General features: G+C 45.0%; 3 protein-coding genes across 6 annotated transcripts; 1 reads left to right on the top strand and 2 right to left on the bottom strand.

The window, feature by feature from the left end:
* Nucleotides 1–79: 79 nt before the first annotated feature.
* On the bottom strand, nucleotides 80–1,928 carry armc7 (armadillo repeat containing 7). The gene is made up of 3 exons (XM_061756564.1): nucleotides 1,355–1,928; nucleotides 967–1,110; nucleotides 80–888 (listed from the first exon to the last, which is right to left on the bottom strand). The coding sequence occupies exons 1-3, from the start codon at nucleotides 1,428–1,430 to the stop codon at nucleotides 542–544; spliced, it is 567 nt and encodes a 188-aa protein (XP_061612548.1). The 5' UTR covers nucleotides 1,431–1,928; the 3' UTR covers nucleotides 80–541.
* A 3,415-nt stretch (nucleotides 1,929–5,343) lies between these two features.
* On the bottom strand, nucleotides 5,344–8,053 carry LOC133469643 (cytochrome c oxidase assembly protein COX11, mitochondrial). Its single transcript, XM_061756939.1, has 4 exons — nucleotides 8,003–8,053; nucleotides 6,300–6,455; nucleotides 6,106–6,231; nucleotides 5,344–5,532 (listed from the first exon to the last, which is right to left on the bottom strand). The coding sequence occupies exons 1-4, from the start codon at nucleotides 8,051–8,053 to the stop codon at nucleotides 5,344–5,346; spliced, it is 522 nt and encodes a 173-aa protein (XP_061612923.1).
* Nucleotides 7,991–15,882, top strand: LOC133469441 (chromobox protein homolog 2-like). Of its 4 annotated transcripts, none has more exons than XM_061756542.1 (7): nucleotides 7,991–8,543; nucleotides 9,928–10,066; nucleotides 10,150–10,193; nucleotides 11,329–11,394; nucleotides 11,468–11,537; nucleotides 12,169–12,536; nucleotides 13,480–15,882. In XM_061756542.1, the coding sequence occupies exons 1-7, from the start codon at nucleotides 8,194–8,196 to the stop codon at nucleotides 14,432–14,434; spliced, it is 1,992 nt and encodes a 663-aa protein (XP_061612526.1). In that variant the 5' UTR covers nucleotides 7,991–8,193; the 3' UTR covers nucleotides 14,435–15,882. The 4 variants fall into 4 exon arrangements, with proteins under 4 accessions (XP_061612526.1, XP_061612527.1, XP_061612528.1 ...); XM_061756543.1 differs by having other exon boundaries at nucleotides 12,169–12,527; XM_061756545.1 differs by having other exon boundaries at nucleotides 8,401–9,051.
* Nucleotides 15,883–17,927: the final 2,045 nt, after the last annotated feature.

Here is a 17,927-nt window from a genome sequence, read left to right on the forward strand (position 1 = left end):
TTTCTTAGCAGCTTAGCACCCGTGTGTCATGTCAAAGTTTGATGAAAAGCTTTTTTTTTTTTTCTTCTAAGGAGCTTGTTTATAGTAAAGTCAATTTTATTTATATGTCAATTCACAGACGTTTTCAAGCAAGGTACCTTTCAAACCACTCAAGGGCACCGTACAGGACATTCAAAACAGTTAATGCACAAAAAATAATCTTTCACCATTAAAATGAATTTAAACGCTCTAGAAACTAGATTACAATGAAAATGATTTTTAATGTACAAATTAGGCAGGAATTTTCCCTCTGGAAATTATTTTGTTGAATGAATCTATATAATGTATGAGTGCTGAAATAAATGGACTTTTCTACCATATTCAAATTTATTGAGCTGTACTTGTAAAGTGGGACCTAGATAGTTCTGTAAAAAGTCCACTGAAAATTCCTTTTTAGTGATCAGGGAGGAGGAAATCACTATTTCAGCCTTTATACATAGTATGCTACACTGTTCTGTAAAATGTCCCCTGGAAATCAAATCCCAATGTAGTTCATGCTCCTTCAGTCTTTAGGCAGCGGGATGCCGAGCGCAGTCTGCGTCCGTCCGGCCATCTCCCGTCGGGCTCGGCCCACTTGGTCCTCACTACAGCAATCCTGCAAGAAGACGTGGGCCAGGTTTCGCAGGCGGGGGCTCTCGCACAGGGAAAAGCGCAGCATGCACTCAACCACGGCCACATCGCTGATGTGGGGGCGCGACGACGGCGCGGCCAGGTTCATGAGGGCGCCGACAGCCGACAGGACCGTCTCTTCCCGAGGACTCGACAAACAGTTTGTGACCAGAGGGATGGCGTCGCTCTGCAGGATGAAGTCGCGACATTCCGGATCCATGCTGAGGTTGCACAGCCCCCCTGAAAAAGCCAATAGGAAACGTTTCTGGTAATGGACCTCATCTCAAGCAGACAGACGTTTATGCACGGGAAGCTCACCCATTCCGAACTCCACAAAGTTGTCGTTCTCCTCTGTGAGCATGTCCAGGAAGAGATCAGCAACCTGAAGCTGCTTCAAGTGCTCCATGTTCTTCGGATCGTACGCAAAGTTGGCCAAGTTGGCGAGAACCTGCTCCTTTGCCTCTGGAAAAAAACAACAAACACATCTCAATCATGAACGTAAATCCAAGTCTCAAGAAAATGTGTAATTACAGAGAAAAAAAGAAAATATTCCAAATGACACACAACACAGTGCTTAAAAGTCACAAGATACACAATTATCCATACCGTCCCGAATATAAATAAACAGACGCTACCCACAAAACATGAAAACATCAGTTTTAAGACGTAAAAAGATTTTAAAAGAACATGACACGTTCTATCGCACCATCACTGTCGGTGTCCTGAAACTCCGTGACGAGCGTTTGTAAATACTCGAAGCGGTCTGATTCCTTCTTCCACATGTTAACTTTTAACAGCTTATCTTATCATGTAAAGCATTAAAATTATTATTAACTCTGACCACTGAGGTAAAGCCATTAAAACGTAAGCAAATTACGGCGATGGTTCGGGCCATGCTGTCCGTTGGTTAAATAAGTCCGATGGTAGATTGCCTCCTCTAATTGCTGTTCCACTTTATATTTGACGTTATAAGACATTTGAAATTCACCACCAAACACAAGTGCCGAGACAAAAAAAATAATAGTCCAACTTAAATCATTAACATCATTATTATCGACGGCAACGGAAGATACGTGAAAAAAAAGTAAACAAAACAGCGACGGATTTGGTTGAGTGGTCCGTCACTTAAATGCACTCGATACTTGATCACTTCCTCGCAAGTTCGTTTCACTGAAATAGTAACATTATAAAACACTTCCATAATGTTATTATACGTGTTCTATTGTAAAAATTGAAAATTAAAACATTCTACAAAGATTTGAAAGCCAGTTTTGCTTTGCAGTAAACACACTGGACGTTATCGTATTCTCTTAAATGTGACAGAGAGGGCATGCGCAACAGACTTCCGCATTCGGCAAAACAGGTCGGAGCACTTCCTTCCGGCGCGAGTCATTGGCGGAAGTAGACACAAGAAGAGTCACAAGAAGATCTTCAGGGGCTACAAAGGCGACAGTATCCCATGTTCAGGCTACGTTCGTATTTACATATATCCTATTTGTATAAATAAGTGATATACATGTATGTATCTGTTGTCCGAAGACGCCAACAGTAAAGAAAACATTATTTTAGCCAGTTTGGGCTCAACCCATCACGTTATCAGCTGCACACACATGAAATCAGCTCAAATCTCATTTCGTCGAGATTTTGGCCTGTCTGCGTCTGTTTGAAACACGTAGTCTGACGGGTAGTTTATTTGTGTGTTTGAATCATGATTTGAACGCATCACTTGTAGTAGTGCAGTAGGCCAGAATATTGCATTCAAGTCCAAATACTGATTAATGATGTCATCGACAAAGAAAACACTAACAAACATTTGAGTCTGAAGTGAAAGCCATTTTATCCAAATTGCATGATTCAAGCTAGCATATAATAAAGAATAAAAAAAAAAGTAGTTTAAATTGGCCAAGAGTGACCGCTTAAAAGCCAAAAGGTTTATTAGTATTAAAACAGTATATTAAAGTGCTTTAAAAAAAACACACAAACACACACAAAAGATGGTTTTCATGGTAACACAAGTCATCCATCAAGTTGAGTTAGTGAAGTTGACCCCCCGTGTTCAGCATTCTGATTCTGATTCTGATTCTGAAATATGACTTAACAGCAGTTCATTTCCAAATTACGGCATGACTCCAATACAAAAAGTGTCCACTGTCTTTTACAGAAATGAACAACTTGTCAATCAAACGTGTCTCACGTTTAAGGAATTCAAAGTGACAAAAAACAAAACAAAAGAAAAAGTCAACCAAAAAAGTGACACCACATTTATATCCTGAGACTAATTGAACAAACTCCGCTTTCAAAGGTTATGAAGTGCCGACAAATGAAAAAGTATCAAGAGTGTATATTCGCCGGGGAGAGACCCACACATTCGATATCCGCCGCTCATCCTGTATAATATCGGTGTATTGCGACGCACCTGCAACGTCGCTCTTCATTCCGGTCAAATCCAGCAGCGGGCCGTCTGGAAACGAGTCACAAGCCGCACCGGTCGCTTCCATTCAATTCCACACAAAATGTTTTGTTTCTCCTCTTACCGTCTTGATTCCCGAGTTGACGTCGCTTCTGTGACCGGCAGTCGGCCTCGCCTCCTCGCTCTTCGTCTTGGCGTTTGTCTTCTCCGTTCGTTGCCTTTAATATCCATTAGCGAGCTTGACCGGAGCCGTTGTGTGAAACATAAATAAAAACAGAATCCAATGATTTGCAAATCACGTTCAACCTACAACTGCAAAGACAAGAAATTTCATGTTCAAACTTCATTAGCTTTGGTTGAACATTGCGAGTACGATTCTAAAATGTGTTTGGCGCCAAGCTGACACTTCTCATCACCAGAAGAACTCCACACCGACAGCGAAGCACGGGTCTCGAAGTTTCTTCAGCTGAAACTGGGGCCGTAGTCAAGATAGAGGGAATTATGAACAGTTCCAAACGGCAATCAGTGTGAGTGCAAAATAGTAACAGAATCTTTATTCATAAGTCATTCGGTTTGCTCCGCTTGCTGCTCCGTCCGTGTCAAGGTCAGCCGAGTACAAACTGCTCCTTTTGCTTCCGAATGGAGAGAAGCCATTCTGTCGCATGACAAAAATCGGAACATCCCTGACTCTTTGCTTTATCGCCTCGGCGTTTTTGTAATAAATACAGACACGTGCGTAGACATTTGACACAAGTGAGGGAGTTTGAGGTTCAGCCAGTGAGGCAGTTTGTGTGTTTTATCTTTGAGATATTAAAAATGGATCAAGAGCAATCATTTGGAAACGTTTTCTACCATTTACGTGACCTATAACTTGTCCAGTACAATTGAAAATTTATTTTTTTTTTTTTCCCGATAGGGGAAGTGAAAATAAACAACTGAGAAAACGCAGGTACACAAGTGTGCACACCCTCTTATACTGGGGACGCGGCTACGTTCGGGATTAACCATTTCCGTTCAAACTGGTGTTAAACGGGACTCGGCGCTCGCCTGACACCATCGAACGTACCACGCACTCCTCTAAGAAAGCTCAGCGAAGCAAATTTTTTGGGGGCTTTCTCGCGGAAGCCTGAAGGTTCTGTGCCAACACTGACTGCTATTCTGAACGGTTCATAATTCCCGCCACCATTTTGAATGTTGGAACAAATCTTACCAGTGTTAGCAAAAATGTTAGCTCTTGGTTTAGTTCAAAAGCACGGCGGCGAGGTTCGGCGCTCATACGCACGCACACGCTCTTACAAGCGTCACGCAAGGCACAAGCTATTAGCGTTTGTTATTGAAGGTTTTATGAATATAAACGTTTAAGCAGCTGCTCCTCCCGTCACTGGTAGGCTAACGTCCACTTGGCCTGCACGATAATGTTTAAAAAAAACATAAATGACTTGAAACTCAATGTAATGTTACCAAAATGAATTTTTTTTTTGTTTTTTTTTAACCAATGCCAACGTCGCGCTTTCAGTCCAAGTATGCAATTTCGATGACAGTAAAGTTTAAAAAAAAGAAATCACAAACTAAGATTTTTCAACAATATGAATAGAAAAAAACCAAAAAAATGGACTTTTTTTCAGTGTAATAAAATGAGATTCCCACAATTGACAAATTTGAAATTGTTTTACTCATAAAATGTAATTCTTTATGAACTTTTATGTATTTATTGAACTTTAGTTAAGCTTCCTTATCAGTTTATTAGGTACACCAAATATGTTCATGACCACCACATGTTTAATCCCAATAAAATGAGTTGTTATTTTTTCTCGCCGACTTGGAAAATCCTAGAAATAAGAAAATATGTTGCACAATTCCAATTTGACAAAAAGATGTGACCGTCGTTACTGGTTGAAAATGTGGAATATATTTTTGCCCACCCCTGCCACACAGTAACGTACGTGATTTACTTGCTGCCCGACGACAGAAAAATGTTCAGCCGACGCTCCCGTTGCAATCTGATAAAACTCACTCGAGCTCACATTGATTGATTGGACTCTTTCAAACACTGAGATCACATGATGTAATCAGGTTATGAATTACGGAGCACTTTTCAAAAACAAAAGTTACGAGGCGCTCAACAATAAGAGAGTGACGAGTTGGCAGCGAGGCTAAGCCAAATATGCGTCCGCTCGTTTCACCCCATCGTATGAGCACATATCCAGTTATGATTATCTCTGAATTCCAATGTCAGATCTACGATCCGTGTTCAGAAAGTCGAACGTTCAAAAGTCTGGTCGGGCTCAGCGGGAGCCGTAGCCCGGCAGAGGCGGAGGCTGGCCCTCCTTGGCCTCGAAGAAGGTGTAGGACAGCGTGATGGTGTCCACGCGAGCCATCCTGGGGTCCACGTCGAACTCGGGGTCGATGTAGAAGAAGACGGGCATGTCCACCTCCTCGTGAGGGTTCAGACGCTGCTCCTCGAAGCAGAAGCACTGAGGGAGGACACGAGCGGAGACACGTAAGCGCGAGAGGACGCTTCTCGGAACCGCCGTTTGCGCTTCCTCGGCGCGCGGGCCACATACGCGCGACCAGCTGCCTCCACCGAGCTAGTCGTTATTTATGAATAATTTGATTTACAGCGAATAAGAGGATTTTATTTTGTATTTTTACTGAACCATTACGTATCCAGGTAAGGCAATCGAGAACCGACGTGGCAGCGCACACTTGCAAAGCAAGAAGATGAGCAATAAATAGTATTACTAATAAACAAATATCATTACTAATGACATTCATAAAAGTAAAACAAATTTGCAGATATGGTTCATTTGAAGCGTTTAATTAAGTGCTTATTTCATCGTTAACTGACATTTTTCTGTGAATTGAGTTTTTGTGAACAATAAAGTCAACAATATATGAGTCAAATATTTTTGATCGATTGAAAACAAATATTAAATCCTGAGTGATGAATTATTTTTGAAAAATACTTTCAATCCATATTTGACTTTTCTTTCTAGTTCTTCAGGCCCACGTGCCAATGTAGAAACTGAGCGCCGAGTTGGCCTTGCCTGGATCTTGTTGAAGTACTGTCCCGCCTCGAAGGGCACCACGTTGTAGGTGGAGATGCCAACGATGGGCTTGTCTGTGGGGTTCTTTGCTCTGTAGAAGGCCAGCGCCGTCTCACCCGGGACCACCTGCGCGACAACCGACCGCACTTTGAGCCAACGACCGGCGCGCTTCCGACGTCCGACGAGCGTCTTACGAAGATCTCCGTCTGCTGAGGTCTGAAGTTCCACTGCATGCTGGCGTGCGTGTCTGCGTTGAAGGTGACCTTGACCACGCGCTCCTTCACCGGCTCCATGCTCTCCACCAGGTCCGAGTCGTGACCGCTCACCGCCGTGCCGCCGAGGCCCGTCGCCTGGCGGGAAAACAAAGCTGAAATCGCACAACGCGAACACGAGGCTCTCGAAAGCTCTTTCAAACGTCCTCATTATGCAACATCGGTGGAAGTTTCAATACGTGCAACAGTAACTCCGGTGCCTACCTCTAATATGGCGCAGATTTTTAAGCAATTGTTTTTTTTTATGGGTTTTTACAATATACAGGCAACTCTGATTTGAGAGTTTTTGGGCCTTGAGTGTAGTACCACGTTGTTCCACAACATGCCAGGCAACACTGAGCTCTGCTGGGTCAAATGAAGCATCATTAGGAGAACAGAAGAAGGTCCAGGAACGTTCCAGAGGAGAGAGGACACATGCAGGAACGTTCCAGAGGAGAGAACACATGCAGGAACATTCCAGAGGAGAGAGAACACATGCAGGAACGTTCCAGAGGAGAGAGAACACATGCAGGAACGTTCCAGAGGAGCGAGAACACATGCAGGAACGTTCCAGGGGGGAGAGAACACATGCAGGAACCTTCCAGGGGGGAGAGAACACATGCAGGAACGTTCCAGAGGAGAGAGAACACATGCAGGAACGTTCCAGAGGAGCGAGAACACATGCAGGAACGTTCCAGGGGGGAGAGAACACATGCAGGAACCTTCCAGGGGGGAGAGAACACATGCAGGAACGTTCCAGAGGAGAGAGAACACATGCAGGAACCTTCCAGAGGAGAGAGAACACATGCAGGAACGTTCCAGAGGAGAGAGAACACATGCAGGAACGTTCCAGAGGAGAGAGAACACATGCAGGAACGTTCCAGAGGAGAGAGAACACATGCAGGAACGTTCCAGAGGAGAGAGAACACATGCAGGAACGTTCCAGAGGGGAGAGAACACATGCAGGAACGTTCAAGAGGGGAAAGAACACATGCTTGTCAGTACTGCTCGAGTCTCCATTTGTGTGTGTTAAAGGAGCAGTCGTTTAAACGTGCATCATTACCATTACACATATGTGCTAATTTCGGTTAGCCCATCTATGGCGTTTTGTAATTACATGTTGGTATTACGCTAGCAGACGTTTATTTTACAGTTTAGTGTTTAAATATACAATGTTTATTGAGTGATAAAAAAAAACAAAACACTTTTGCCTCTTTGGACAATTGTGCCAGTGAGAGAACATACATTTAAAAAAAAGCATCTTTTCATACAGTTAAGTGTGTTTTAAGAAGCTTAAATGTGTTTAATAGTGTGTGGGAGGTGTACAAGTCCAAAGCCGTTTTTATACACGGTCTCTATATCGCAGATTTCCATCCCTTTATTCAAAAATGGGAAACTATTTCAAATTGACAGTGTAAAAAATGATTTTGAATCTCTCGAAAAGTAGGTGGTTGTTTTCCAAAACAAAAGCAGATGTTTTATTTGGATTCAACACGGAGGACTACAGAAAGCGGGGAATACTTACTGCCGAGAGACCGAAATTTGGAGGATTTGGACAATTTGAAGTGAACCGAGGTCTCGATCGGATGGCTTAAATTGTGACACTGGTCCTGGAACTTGTCTGCCACGCTCGCTCGCTAGCTCACCTGGCAGTAGAGCTTGTAGAGCGGCACGGCGGCGTAGGACAGGCCGATCATGGCCACGCCGGCGGCCGCCACGTACGTGAGCAGCGTCTCGTTGCGGCTCTTCCGCTGCTCGTCGTGGCTCGGACGCTTTCTGCTCTGGACCCCCCGGCTCTGGACGCGGGGGCGCCACAGGAAGAGCGGCGGCCTCAGGAATGTCGAAAGCGGGAGGCCGCGCAGCGACTGGCGGACCACCGGGGGCGGCAGCATGGCAGGAGGTGGCTCACCTGCAGGGAGGGAGACCAGTCAGCATCGAATGTGCCACTGCGGAGGATTTTCGCATTATCATCGTTATCGTTTATCCTTTTTCTAAAGTGCGCTTGATTGACGTTGACCCCAAAATGGGTGCAATTGTACCAGTCCAAACTTTCCTAAAAGGTCAAACCAAACCACCTTCACTGGAACGGTCTCGAAAAGATCTGCTGGTCTCGCGTGATTCTATGAAACTTTTGAAACCCAACCTCCACATCGACAAGCAAGCACGAACCACGAGGACACTGTGCTCGTAAGCAAGCCATCTTTCCATTTCCCACTTCTCGGGATTGTGATTATTTACGCATTTTAAGCCTCGCAGATGTCATGGACATCATTTATGATTACAAATCGACACCGCTGTTCATAAAACAACAACAAGAAGACATTGCTAAGCGTTGGGATGAGGACATGTCTGACCTGCAAGTGTCCACAGTCCTCGTCGGCACGAAGCAAAAACAACGCAAAACGTGAGGGCCAATAAGTCACGTAAGAAAGACGCTTCATTGACATAATAAAAGCGTCACTTGATCATTTGGGTTCCCTCCGAAGGAAAGAAAATATTCATGCGCCGGGAGACGACGACAAGCCGGCGGACATGTTTGAGGGAGACACAACATTACGGAAGGAACCGGCGTGCAACACAAAAAAGCTTCCCTCGCCGGTAGTCGTCTCAAAATACATCGTTCAGCTTTCCATTAAACAGCACAAGTTGACAACAAAATTGTTTGGCACTGTGGGGGGAAATGAAAGCACTAAATGTGAGTATAGTATCCGTTTTAAGGAGTTGATTCAGCAATTGAAAAAAATATGATTCATTTCTCGGCTCATTATGAACATTAAAATTCTGCGACAACACAAACGTTCCGCTTTTGATGAAAAAAAAAAAGCGCAATAAACGATTATATCAACAAATGGACTGTCACAGTGTAAGGTATGATTTGGGAAAATTGAAATATGAAAATGAATATGTATGTCAATGATTTTAAATCACCTCCTACAGAAGGCCGGTGACACCAGGGGATTGAAGATTGAGACAATATGTCAACTAACAAACATACTGTACACTGTTTATACTCGTGTCCATTTTCATGCTCCTCAGTTTGTACTCATTGGTCAAATATGTCTTTATTCTGCAATATATATATAAATGATTCTGCATATTAATAGCGTTTTCATACAACATTACATACTGGGTGTTTAGTAGTTAATGTCTTTAAGTATGTATCACTTTTGCACTAATCGTATACATTATTCGACTATATGTATTACCATTTAGAAAGATATGCAACACTTTAATCATCAGTCTCTTTTCTTTCTGCTTGTATTAGATTTCAATTTATAGTGTAACTCCACCCCAAATACGTATTTGTTTTTCACTTTGTTGGTTGTTCCTAGTATACAGTAGTAGTGAATATTCTTTTCTTATTTGTATTAAATATTGCCAATATCACAATACTATCTGTAATTGGTTAATTCAACAATTCAAAAACGGTGACTTTCTCTCGTTTGTTGAACGTGCAAAAAACTCCCAGTCGTATGTTGTAGTTGAAGTTGCACGACGTGTGCGGCTGCAGTCAAATGAGGGTTTTGTCAATCGCTCATCGCGAAGCAATTCGATTATTGACACGATATAGCGCGGAGCGGAGCGCCTACGGAGGCCGCGCGTGGACGAAAAGGCGTTCGTGTTATCCCGGCGGCCGTCCTGCAATGGAGGGGGTGACAGTGGGCCAGGTATTTGATGCCGAATGCATCCTCAGCAAGCGGCCGAGAAAGGTGAGGAAGCCCCCGGACGGCTCGGGAGGGGCCCAGCGGCTCTCCCGGAAGCCCTTTAAGCTGGTCTGTGTGCTCTTTTCCAGGGCAAGTTCGAGTATCTTGTCAAGTGGAGAGGGTGGTCGTCCAAGTAAGTCGCTAGCATGTCTCAGCTAGCCGCCGCCGAGGCTAACCGCGCGCGCGCGCACGCACGCCCGCACGCACCCACGCACAGCCACTTAACAGGCAAGAAAGCGGCGGGCGGACAATATGACCACAAAACACCAAAACAGCCGTTTTCCCTGCTCTGGTCGGAATGTTTTACCTTGAGCGAGGTGCAGCCTTCTTTTTGTCTTAGCGAGCACACACACACAAAATAAACACTAAGCTGCCGTCGTTTGTGCGCATTTGTATTTGAATTTTTGTTACTGCTTGTTTTCATAGCAGCTCATGCTAATCAAATGTTGTCCCTTTAAAAAAAAAAAAAAAAAAAAAAAAAAAGCAACACAATGCTTCTGGTTCCATGCAAACCACATTTACATTACTCTTCATATTGTTCCTCTTCTGGTCCACCGAGACTAAAATAATCAACACTAAATTGGCAATGATAACAAATATGTCACCAAATATGACCTTTTCATGGATATACTGTTTTCTACTCTTGTTTTTTTTTTAATCGTGTTATTGTTGTTTACTGTGCATTGCGTTGTTTTGTTGTGATGACATTGGCGGATCTTTAAATTACATTCAACTTTATTGACATGTGTCACGAGAACAAGGCAACAAAATGCAGATTGGACTGAACCACAAGCGCATAAGCAGTTATTAAACAGCAAATGCGGTGTGTACTAGCGATGCACCGAATTTTGGGCCGAAACACCGCAGCCATTGCGCGCTTAAGCTCGGAGGCGGCACCGATGACGAAGCGACGTGCTCCGTGGGCATCTCGATCTCGCTGTTTAGCAGCGATGACAGTCTGTCAAAGTATCTTATTTAGGGTTGGGGCCACAATAAAATATACTCGTGGTTCCAAATTTTCTTCAAACTTTGAAAAAAATATGTCTTTTTTTTGGGGGGGGGGGGCAGCTTTTTAAAGCCACCCTCTTTCAAAGTCACAGATACTACAGTGTCGGACGTGAAGACCCCAAGTGGACAAAAATAAAAACTGCACCTCACATGCATATTTTGTATTGGTTTTGTTGTTTATAATGAAAATTATCAACATTTTTATGTGTGTGTCGATGGCTGCCACCCACTGATGTGTTGTGTTGTTGTTGTTGTTTTAGGCACAACAGTTGGGAGCCAGAGGAAAATATTTTGGACCCAAGATTACTGGCAGCCTTTCACAAAAGGTTAGTTACTGATTGTACTCGAGTAATAAGTTGACATACTGATATGTACGTTGATTAAATGGTGTCGTTTTAGGGAACAAGAGCGAGAACTTTTGTTCCAGAAGAAAGGAAAGAGGCCGAGAGGACGACCACGCAAGATTCCGGTAATTTTCCACTAAAAACTACACATTTGTTGTCGTGTCATTTGAACTGTGCAGAGTATTTCAACTTTATTAAACTTTATTTAAAATATGTATTTTATTTCTACTATTCTTTTAATATTTTTGTGATCGTGTGAGTTCATCTATTTTATTTTAAATTATGACACTTTTACAGGTTTTAGTTAATTTATTGTTTTGTATGTTAAAATATGTTTTTATCTTAAATAATTGACTCTTTTTTCATATTTTTTTGTTGTTTTCATTCATTTCTATTTATTATTTATTTAGTTGAAGTATCTAAGATTTAATAATAGCGACTATATAGTATTTCTTTTAAACAATATAATTTAATGATCGCATTTTTTACACTTTGTTATCTTGTGTATTTTCATTTTATTACTTATTTATTATATTATTTTCATTTTATCTTTTCAAATGTCTCGTTTTTCTATTTTGTTATTGTTATTTCAAGTTAATTTAAAAATAGAATCTGCCTAATGATTGATTCCAATGTGTCCAATAAATGAGAAGTGTCTGTAACGTGTATTTTCAATTATTTGTAACGGCACGATAATCGCGAATGAAGTGTCCGATGACATCTTATTTTGCGTTGCCCCTCGACATTTATGTTCAGCTTGCCGCTCCGCTCGCCGCAAAAGACAGCCGCTCGTCCTCCTCGTCGTTCTCCGGCGCGTCTTCGTCAGCGGCGTCGTCGTCCGAGGAAGAAGACGAGGCGGAGCACGAAGGCGAGAGGGCCGAGGGGGCGGGGGCGGGGCCGGGGGAGGCGGCGTCCCCCCGGCTGCACCCCGTCCCCCAGAAGAGACCTCAGATCCCGCCCGCCGACGCCGAGCCTCCTCGCAAGAAGCGCGGCCGGAAACCGCTCCAGACCGACGCGGGCGCTTTGAGGCGCCCCGAAAGCAGGACGCCGCCCTTGCGCCCGCCCCCGAGCCACCACCACCACCACCACCAGCTGCTGCCGGGGTTCCTACGCAAGTATGGAAAGTACGGAATTGGATTTGATATGTTTTCGGGCAGGGAAACGAACGGAAATAGAGAGTGAAGCCGCATTTATACACACAGCGTACACGGCGGCGCCCGCGTTGGCTGCAGGAGCGGACGTTTGAATGTAAACAAACAAGTGCAGTTTCCTACCAGCCGTCCGTTCGTCCGTTGGCGCGGAATGGTTCAAAAGCTCCTGTCCTCTCACTTTATTCACTGCGACCGATTATCACTTTTGTTTGTTGTCGATTCAGTGAGGGCACGGGCGAAGAGCCGCGATGTAGCGGGGGCACGCTGGAATGGCATACATATTCAGAATAATGAAAACAAAAGATGAAGCGACTTATTTACACGATGCACATTAAAGCTGGGCCGATACCGATTATTAGTCCGAGAACCGATATTTGGAGTTGATATTCATTTGCAGTAAAAGGAAAAATCTCGGCGTCAGAATTTTGAATAGCACAAACTCTTAACACTTAGCTTTGTCGAAACGTCTTCAAGCTTATGTTTCTGAAACAGCTTTTCAGATTTTCAACATGTTAGTTTTTTTGAAATCTTAGACATCGTTGTTTGAGAATTCTAATCAAAAGTGCTGCAAGCGTGTCTTATAAAGAGCACCCAGTTTTCCAAAATGTCACTCTGAGTGAAATGTTCATCTTTCACTTATCTCAGTTTTAAGTTCACACAAAAACAAAAACAAAAACAGCAGTAAGTTCCCAAGGTCCGCCGCAACTCTGAGAAAGTTTCAAATTCATCTCTTATTCATCTCGGCCGTCGGATTTCAAAAGCTCGCTGCTGGCGTGCGTCAAACCGCCGAATAGCAGCCGCAACGACGCGGCCGATAATCGCTAAATCCCCGACATTACCGACAAGTCTGCTCGTTAGCGTCTGGAAAATGTTTTGAAATTGCAAATGTGTCGCAACTCCGTCTGCGTCATCGCAGGGTGGATCCTCGGCCAGGGATAAAGAAGCCGCTGCAACCGGCGAGCTTCACCTACCCCGGACTCAGCAGGACCGCCAGAGACCACCATGCCGCCGCCGCCCAGAGCTCGGCTTTCTCTCAGGTGGCGGCGTCCAAAGGGGGCTGCGTTTGGAACCGCCACATGCCCGCGCCCTCGGCGTCCCTCGGCAAAGCTGGCAGCTCGCCGCAAAGGAAGACGTCGCACGGCGAGCTCAAACACTCGGGGGCGGGCGGCGGCCGGGGCGACGCCCACAAAAGGACGCCGCCCCCTCTGAGAGCCTTCTTCGGGGGCGGCCCTGCGGCAGCGCAGCGCCCCGCGCCGGGTCTGAGGAGGCAGGACGTCCGCGGCGGACACGCGGCTCTGCTCCAGCACAACCGAGCGCTCTCCAAAGCGCCGCCGTCGTCGTCCTCGCAGCGGGCGACTAATCAGACGCTCAGCTTGCGGGCGCTCAACCTGCAGAGCGTCACAAAGCCCGCCGGCTACCAGGGCAACAGCGGTGCGGCGGTGCGCTCCAGCACGCGCAGCGGCAGCCTGGTGGTCATCAAAGACTCTTGCGTTATACCCGCAGGGCAGCGGCCAGTCCTGCCCGCAGGGGGCGCCGGCGAGAAGGGAAGGAAAGACGTGACGGCGTCGGCGGGCGGCGGCGGCGGGCGGCAGGACGAACGCAAGTCCGGCCGCAGCCTCAACGAGCTCAGCACCGGCGACTCCGACGACAGCAGCGGCAGCGAGTCGGAGCGGGACGCCGCGTCGTATCCTAGCGACAGCCGGCCCAGCCTGGGCGACGCCGCTACGGAATCGGACGCTGAGACGGACTGGCGGCCCACGCGGAACCTTCTGGAGCACGTGTTTGTCACCGACGTGACCGCCAACTTCATCACCGTCACCGTCAAGGAGTCGCCCACCAGCGTCGGCTTCTTCAACCCACGCAACCACTAGCCCCTTTCGCGCTGCCCTCCGGAACCCGCTCGGTAGCCACGCGGGACGGGGCGCGGTAGCCGACCCGCCAATTTGTCGGCTTTATCCGAGGCAGAACACAACGCCGTCAGCGTGTAAGGGTGTAGCCGCATGAAGTTTAACGTCATCTTCTTCAACCTGCACAACCGTTATCTCCTTTCACGCTGCCCGTCAAAAGCCGCGTTTTTCCGGCTCGCTGGGATGGGGTGATTTAAGTCAACCTTCAAATTTGCCAGCTTCATCGGAGGCCTAATGGAAGCGGAACGCCGTCAGCGTGAAGTTTAGACATGCTGGCTACACCGCATTGTGTTGAAAACAATTGGCGCTGCTGTAATTATGTGAATGCGTGAAGGCGCAATGGCTGGGTGAACGGTAGCTCAGCTGGAAGTTTAAGACACGAGACTCACCTTGGTGTTGAAAGCGATTGTCTGCGCGCATCTAATTGTCTACGGGTCATATTCTCCCTTTTGCGTTCATTCTGCGGTCAAGTCACACCTGTCATTCCCTCAAAATGGGCGTGTCATATCTAGCTACAGTATCTGTGACTGGGAACTCACCCACTGCGTACCGCCACACGGCCGTAACGTGTGCCGATCGCGCTACGTTGACATTTTATATCACATTAATTGGTGAAAACAACTTGAGCGCCAGTGGACTTTTTCCACCTGCGAGGAGCATTTCCGCTTCGAACGCACTGCAGGCAGCTTGCAGTTTGTCTGAAAGCGTCGTTGGCCACAACCACAGTCATCGCAACAGCGCAATGGTGAGTTAGATTTTGATGCATTCGTGTTTATTTGATGTTTGTCGGTCCTGAAATTCATGCAAGTGACTCACCCGTGGCGTGTGGCGCAAGGAAGGTTGCGCACTGCGGATCTGTACAACTTGCTTTTCCATTGAAGGACCTCCAAACATTCAACGTTCGGTCATACCCATGATATTCTGATTCAATTCCTTTTATTGGATTTATTTCATACAGAATAAAAAACAAACACAAAGTATGACGGCGCGGTGGGCATGTTCGCGGCGCACATCTCACTCGCGACGACTAACTTCCGTATCTGAGTAAATGCTCCACCGTTAGCCCTCCGATGCACCAATTCTGTGAGAGGGCAGCGTAAAGGGGGCCACTGAGGGAACCGGGGGGGGCACGACGCCAACTCTCTGCTGCGGAAACACTTTTTTGATCCCCGTTTGAGCTGATGAAACAGGAAGTCCTCAGTGCCTCAGGTTCTGGTCCACGACGTTATGAAAGCAAAACTAATGTGATCTGTAATTTGTACATTTGAACTGTCTTGTTAAGTGTTTTTTTGTGTGTGTGTGTGTTTGGACCAAAGGTGCTATGAATGTTATTTAATTGTCATATTAACAGTATTACACACACATTATTGATCCTTTAATTTATACTGTAAATATCTTTCTATTCACTTCAACCCGACCTGAGTGCGTGCCTCATTTTTCAACGGTTGGGTTTCGAAGAAACCAGAATCGGACCGAGCGGAGAAGACGAGTTGATGGTGCCGCAGCGGCAGGGGGCGCCGTCCGGCGGCGAGTCGCCATGAAGATCGGAGACAAAAAGGCAAAGAAAAGCTTTCATTCGACAGCACGTTATGAACAGACAAAAAGATGGACAATTACACTTTGGGATTCTTCAGCCAATATTTGGTGCCGATGACAACTTGAATTCAATGAATTAATTAAATGGCAAATTCATTCGGGCATTATGGGCAGAATCCAACTGATGGGGACAAAAAGTTAAATATTTTAATAAACCCAACAGCACAAATTGAATGCATTACATATCGTTATTACAAATCTTTTAAAATTAAAACGAATTTTAATTGGCATCAAAGATTCAAATTTGATGAAATTATGTTATGTAAATTATTATTTCAATTAACTTTTTGTGCATGGTGGGCCGAACCAAATTAATGGAATAAACCAATAGCTTACCAAATACATAAAATACTGTAGATTATTTCTTTAGGGTGATATTTAAAAATGAATTGTGATTAACATTAAAGATCAAAATTAGATTACAGTGAAATTTTAAAAATTTGGAATTATAATCAAAATTACACGAAATGAATCATTTTATGCGTCAGAAAATTAATAACCCATCTTAGTTAGGATCAAAGCTAAACAGAAACCTTTACTTAAAAATATGATGTGCATCGGTTGCATATGATTAAGACGTGTTGAAAGAAACATTACATGATTATTTTCGCGATTGGATCGACTCTTCGTCGTCGAGTCCTCGGGCATTGCGAGGGAAAAGAAATTGTTCCGGCCCAACTTTTATTTTAACTCTAAAATGTATGAAACGATGATTTTTTCGGGCGGTCCGAGCGGGTTGGCGCCCTACCCGGCGCCGCGTCAGGTCCGCGAATACCGCTCGTCGTCGGCCGTCGACCCGGACATCGCGCTGGTCGCGGGCTGCGTGTAAATTCCCCGACGACTTAAATCGCAAGACCGATTGGCGCGGGATCCCGAACGGACAAAGAGAGCCGAATGCCGACTTTGTCGGAACCGGTTTGCCGTCGCCAACTTGGGCGAGGCGGCACTTGTGAGTCGTGCAGGCGGGAAAAAAAAAGTTCGCTCACTGTAACGTGCAGTTTAACATTTCATTCAGTGATTCTTTCACGTACCACTAGAGGGAGCCTGCGTACCACTAGTGAGCCTCACACCGCACTTTGAGAAGCACAGTTATAACGAGGTATATTTTCTTGAACAAAAGATGGAACCTTAGAACAACTTTAATACGATAATATGACGACTTCAGCTTGAAATTCCCCATTGAAATAAATTGAAGCGCCATTAACCTGTTCTACGCCCCAAAACACTCAACATTTTTGGGTTAAGTTTTTAAGGCCGTCCGCATGCCAGGGCATCAAAGAATTTTAAATGCACATTTTTTTTTATACTTCCCTTACAATATAGTATGTAACCTTTGGCGCCCCCTAAGCTCGACTTCTGCATTGCAACAAAAGAACAGAGCTGTCGCTTCAAAATGACATAGGCAATGCTTATTATGCCCCTTATATGTGATTGTACAACGTGTTCACTATGTTTTGAAGGACATGCGTCATTTGGAGTGCGCCACCAACTGGGCCAGCGCGGGAAATGAATAGGGCATTCACTAAATATAAAAAATAAGATACTGACAAATACGGCAAGATGTTAGAGGAGCTGAATGGCGTTGTGTCATCTCCTCTGGTAGCGGCATGGATAAAAATGACTTTTTGTTTTTAACCCAAAAAGTTGTGGATTACAGCTTTAAGCGGCGGCGTATCTGAAGCTCGCTCATAGGTCACCCAAAAAAATGAAAAATGACTCGTAACTGGAAAAACTTGGAAACGGGCACTCGTGTGTCAAGGTACTACTGTAGATTTAATATAAATATGAATACGACAAAACTATGTGGTGTGTTTATATTAGTTTTACAAATAGAAATGTGATAAAAAGCTAATCTAAATGA

Source organism: Phyllopteryx taeniolatus, chromosome 19, assembly GCF_024500385.1.
Source record: "Phyllopteryx taeniolatus isolate TA_2022b chromosome 19, UOR_Ptae_1.2, whole genome shotgun sequence".
Taxonomy (NCBI): domain Eukaryota; kingdom Metazoa; phylum Chordata; class Actinopteri; order Syngnathiformes; family Syngnathidae; genus Phyllopteryx; species Phyllopteryx taeniolatus.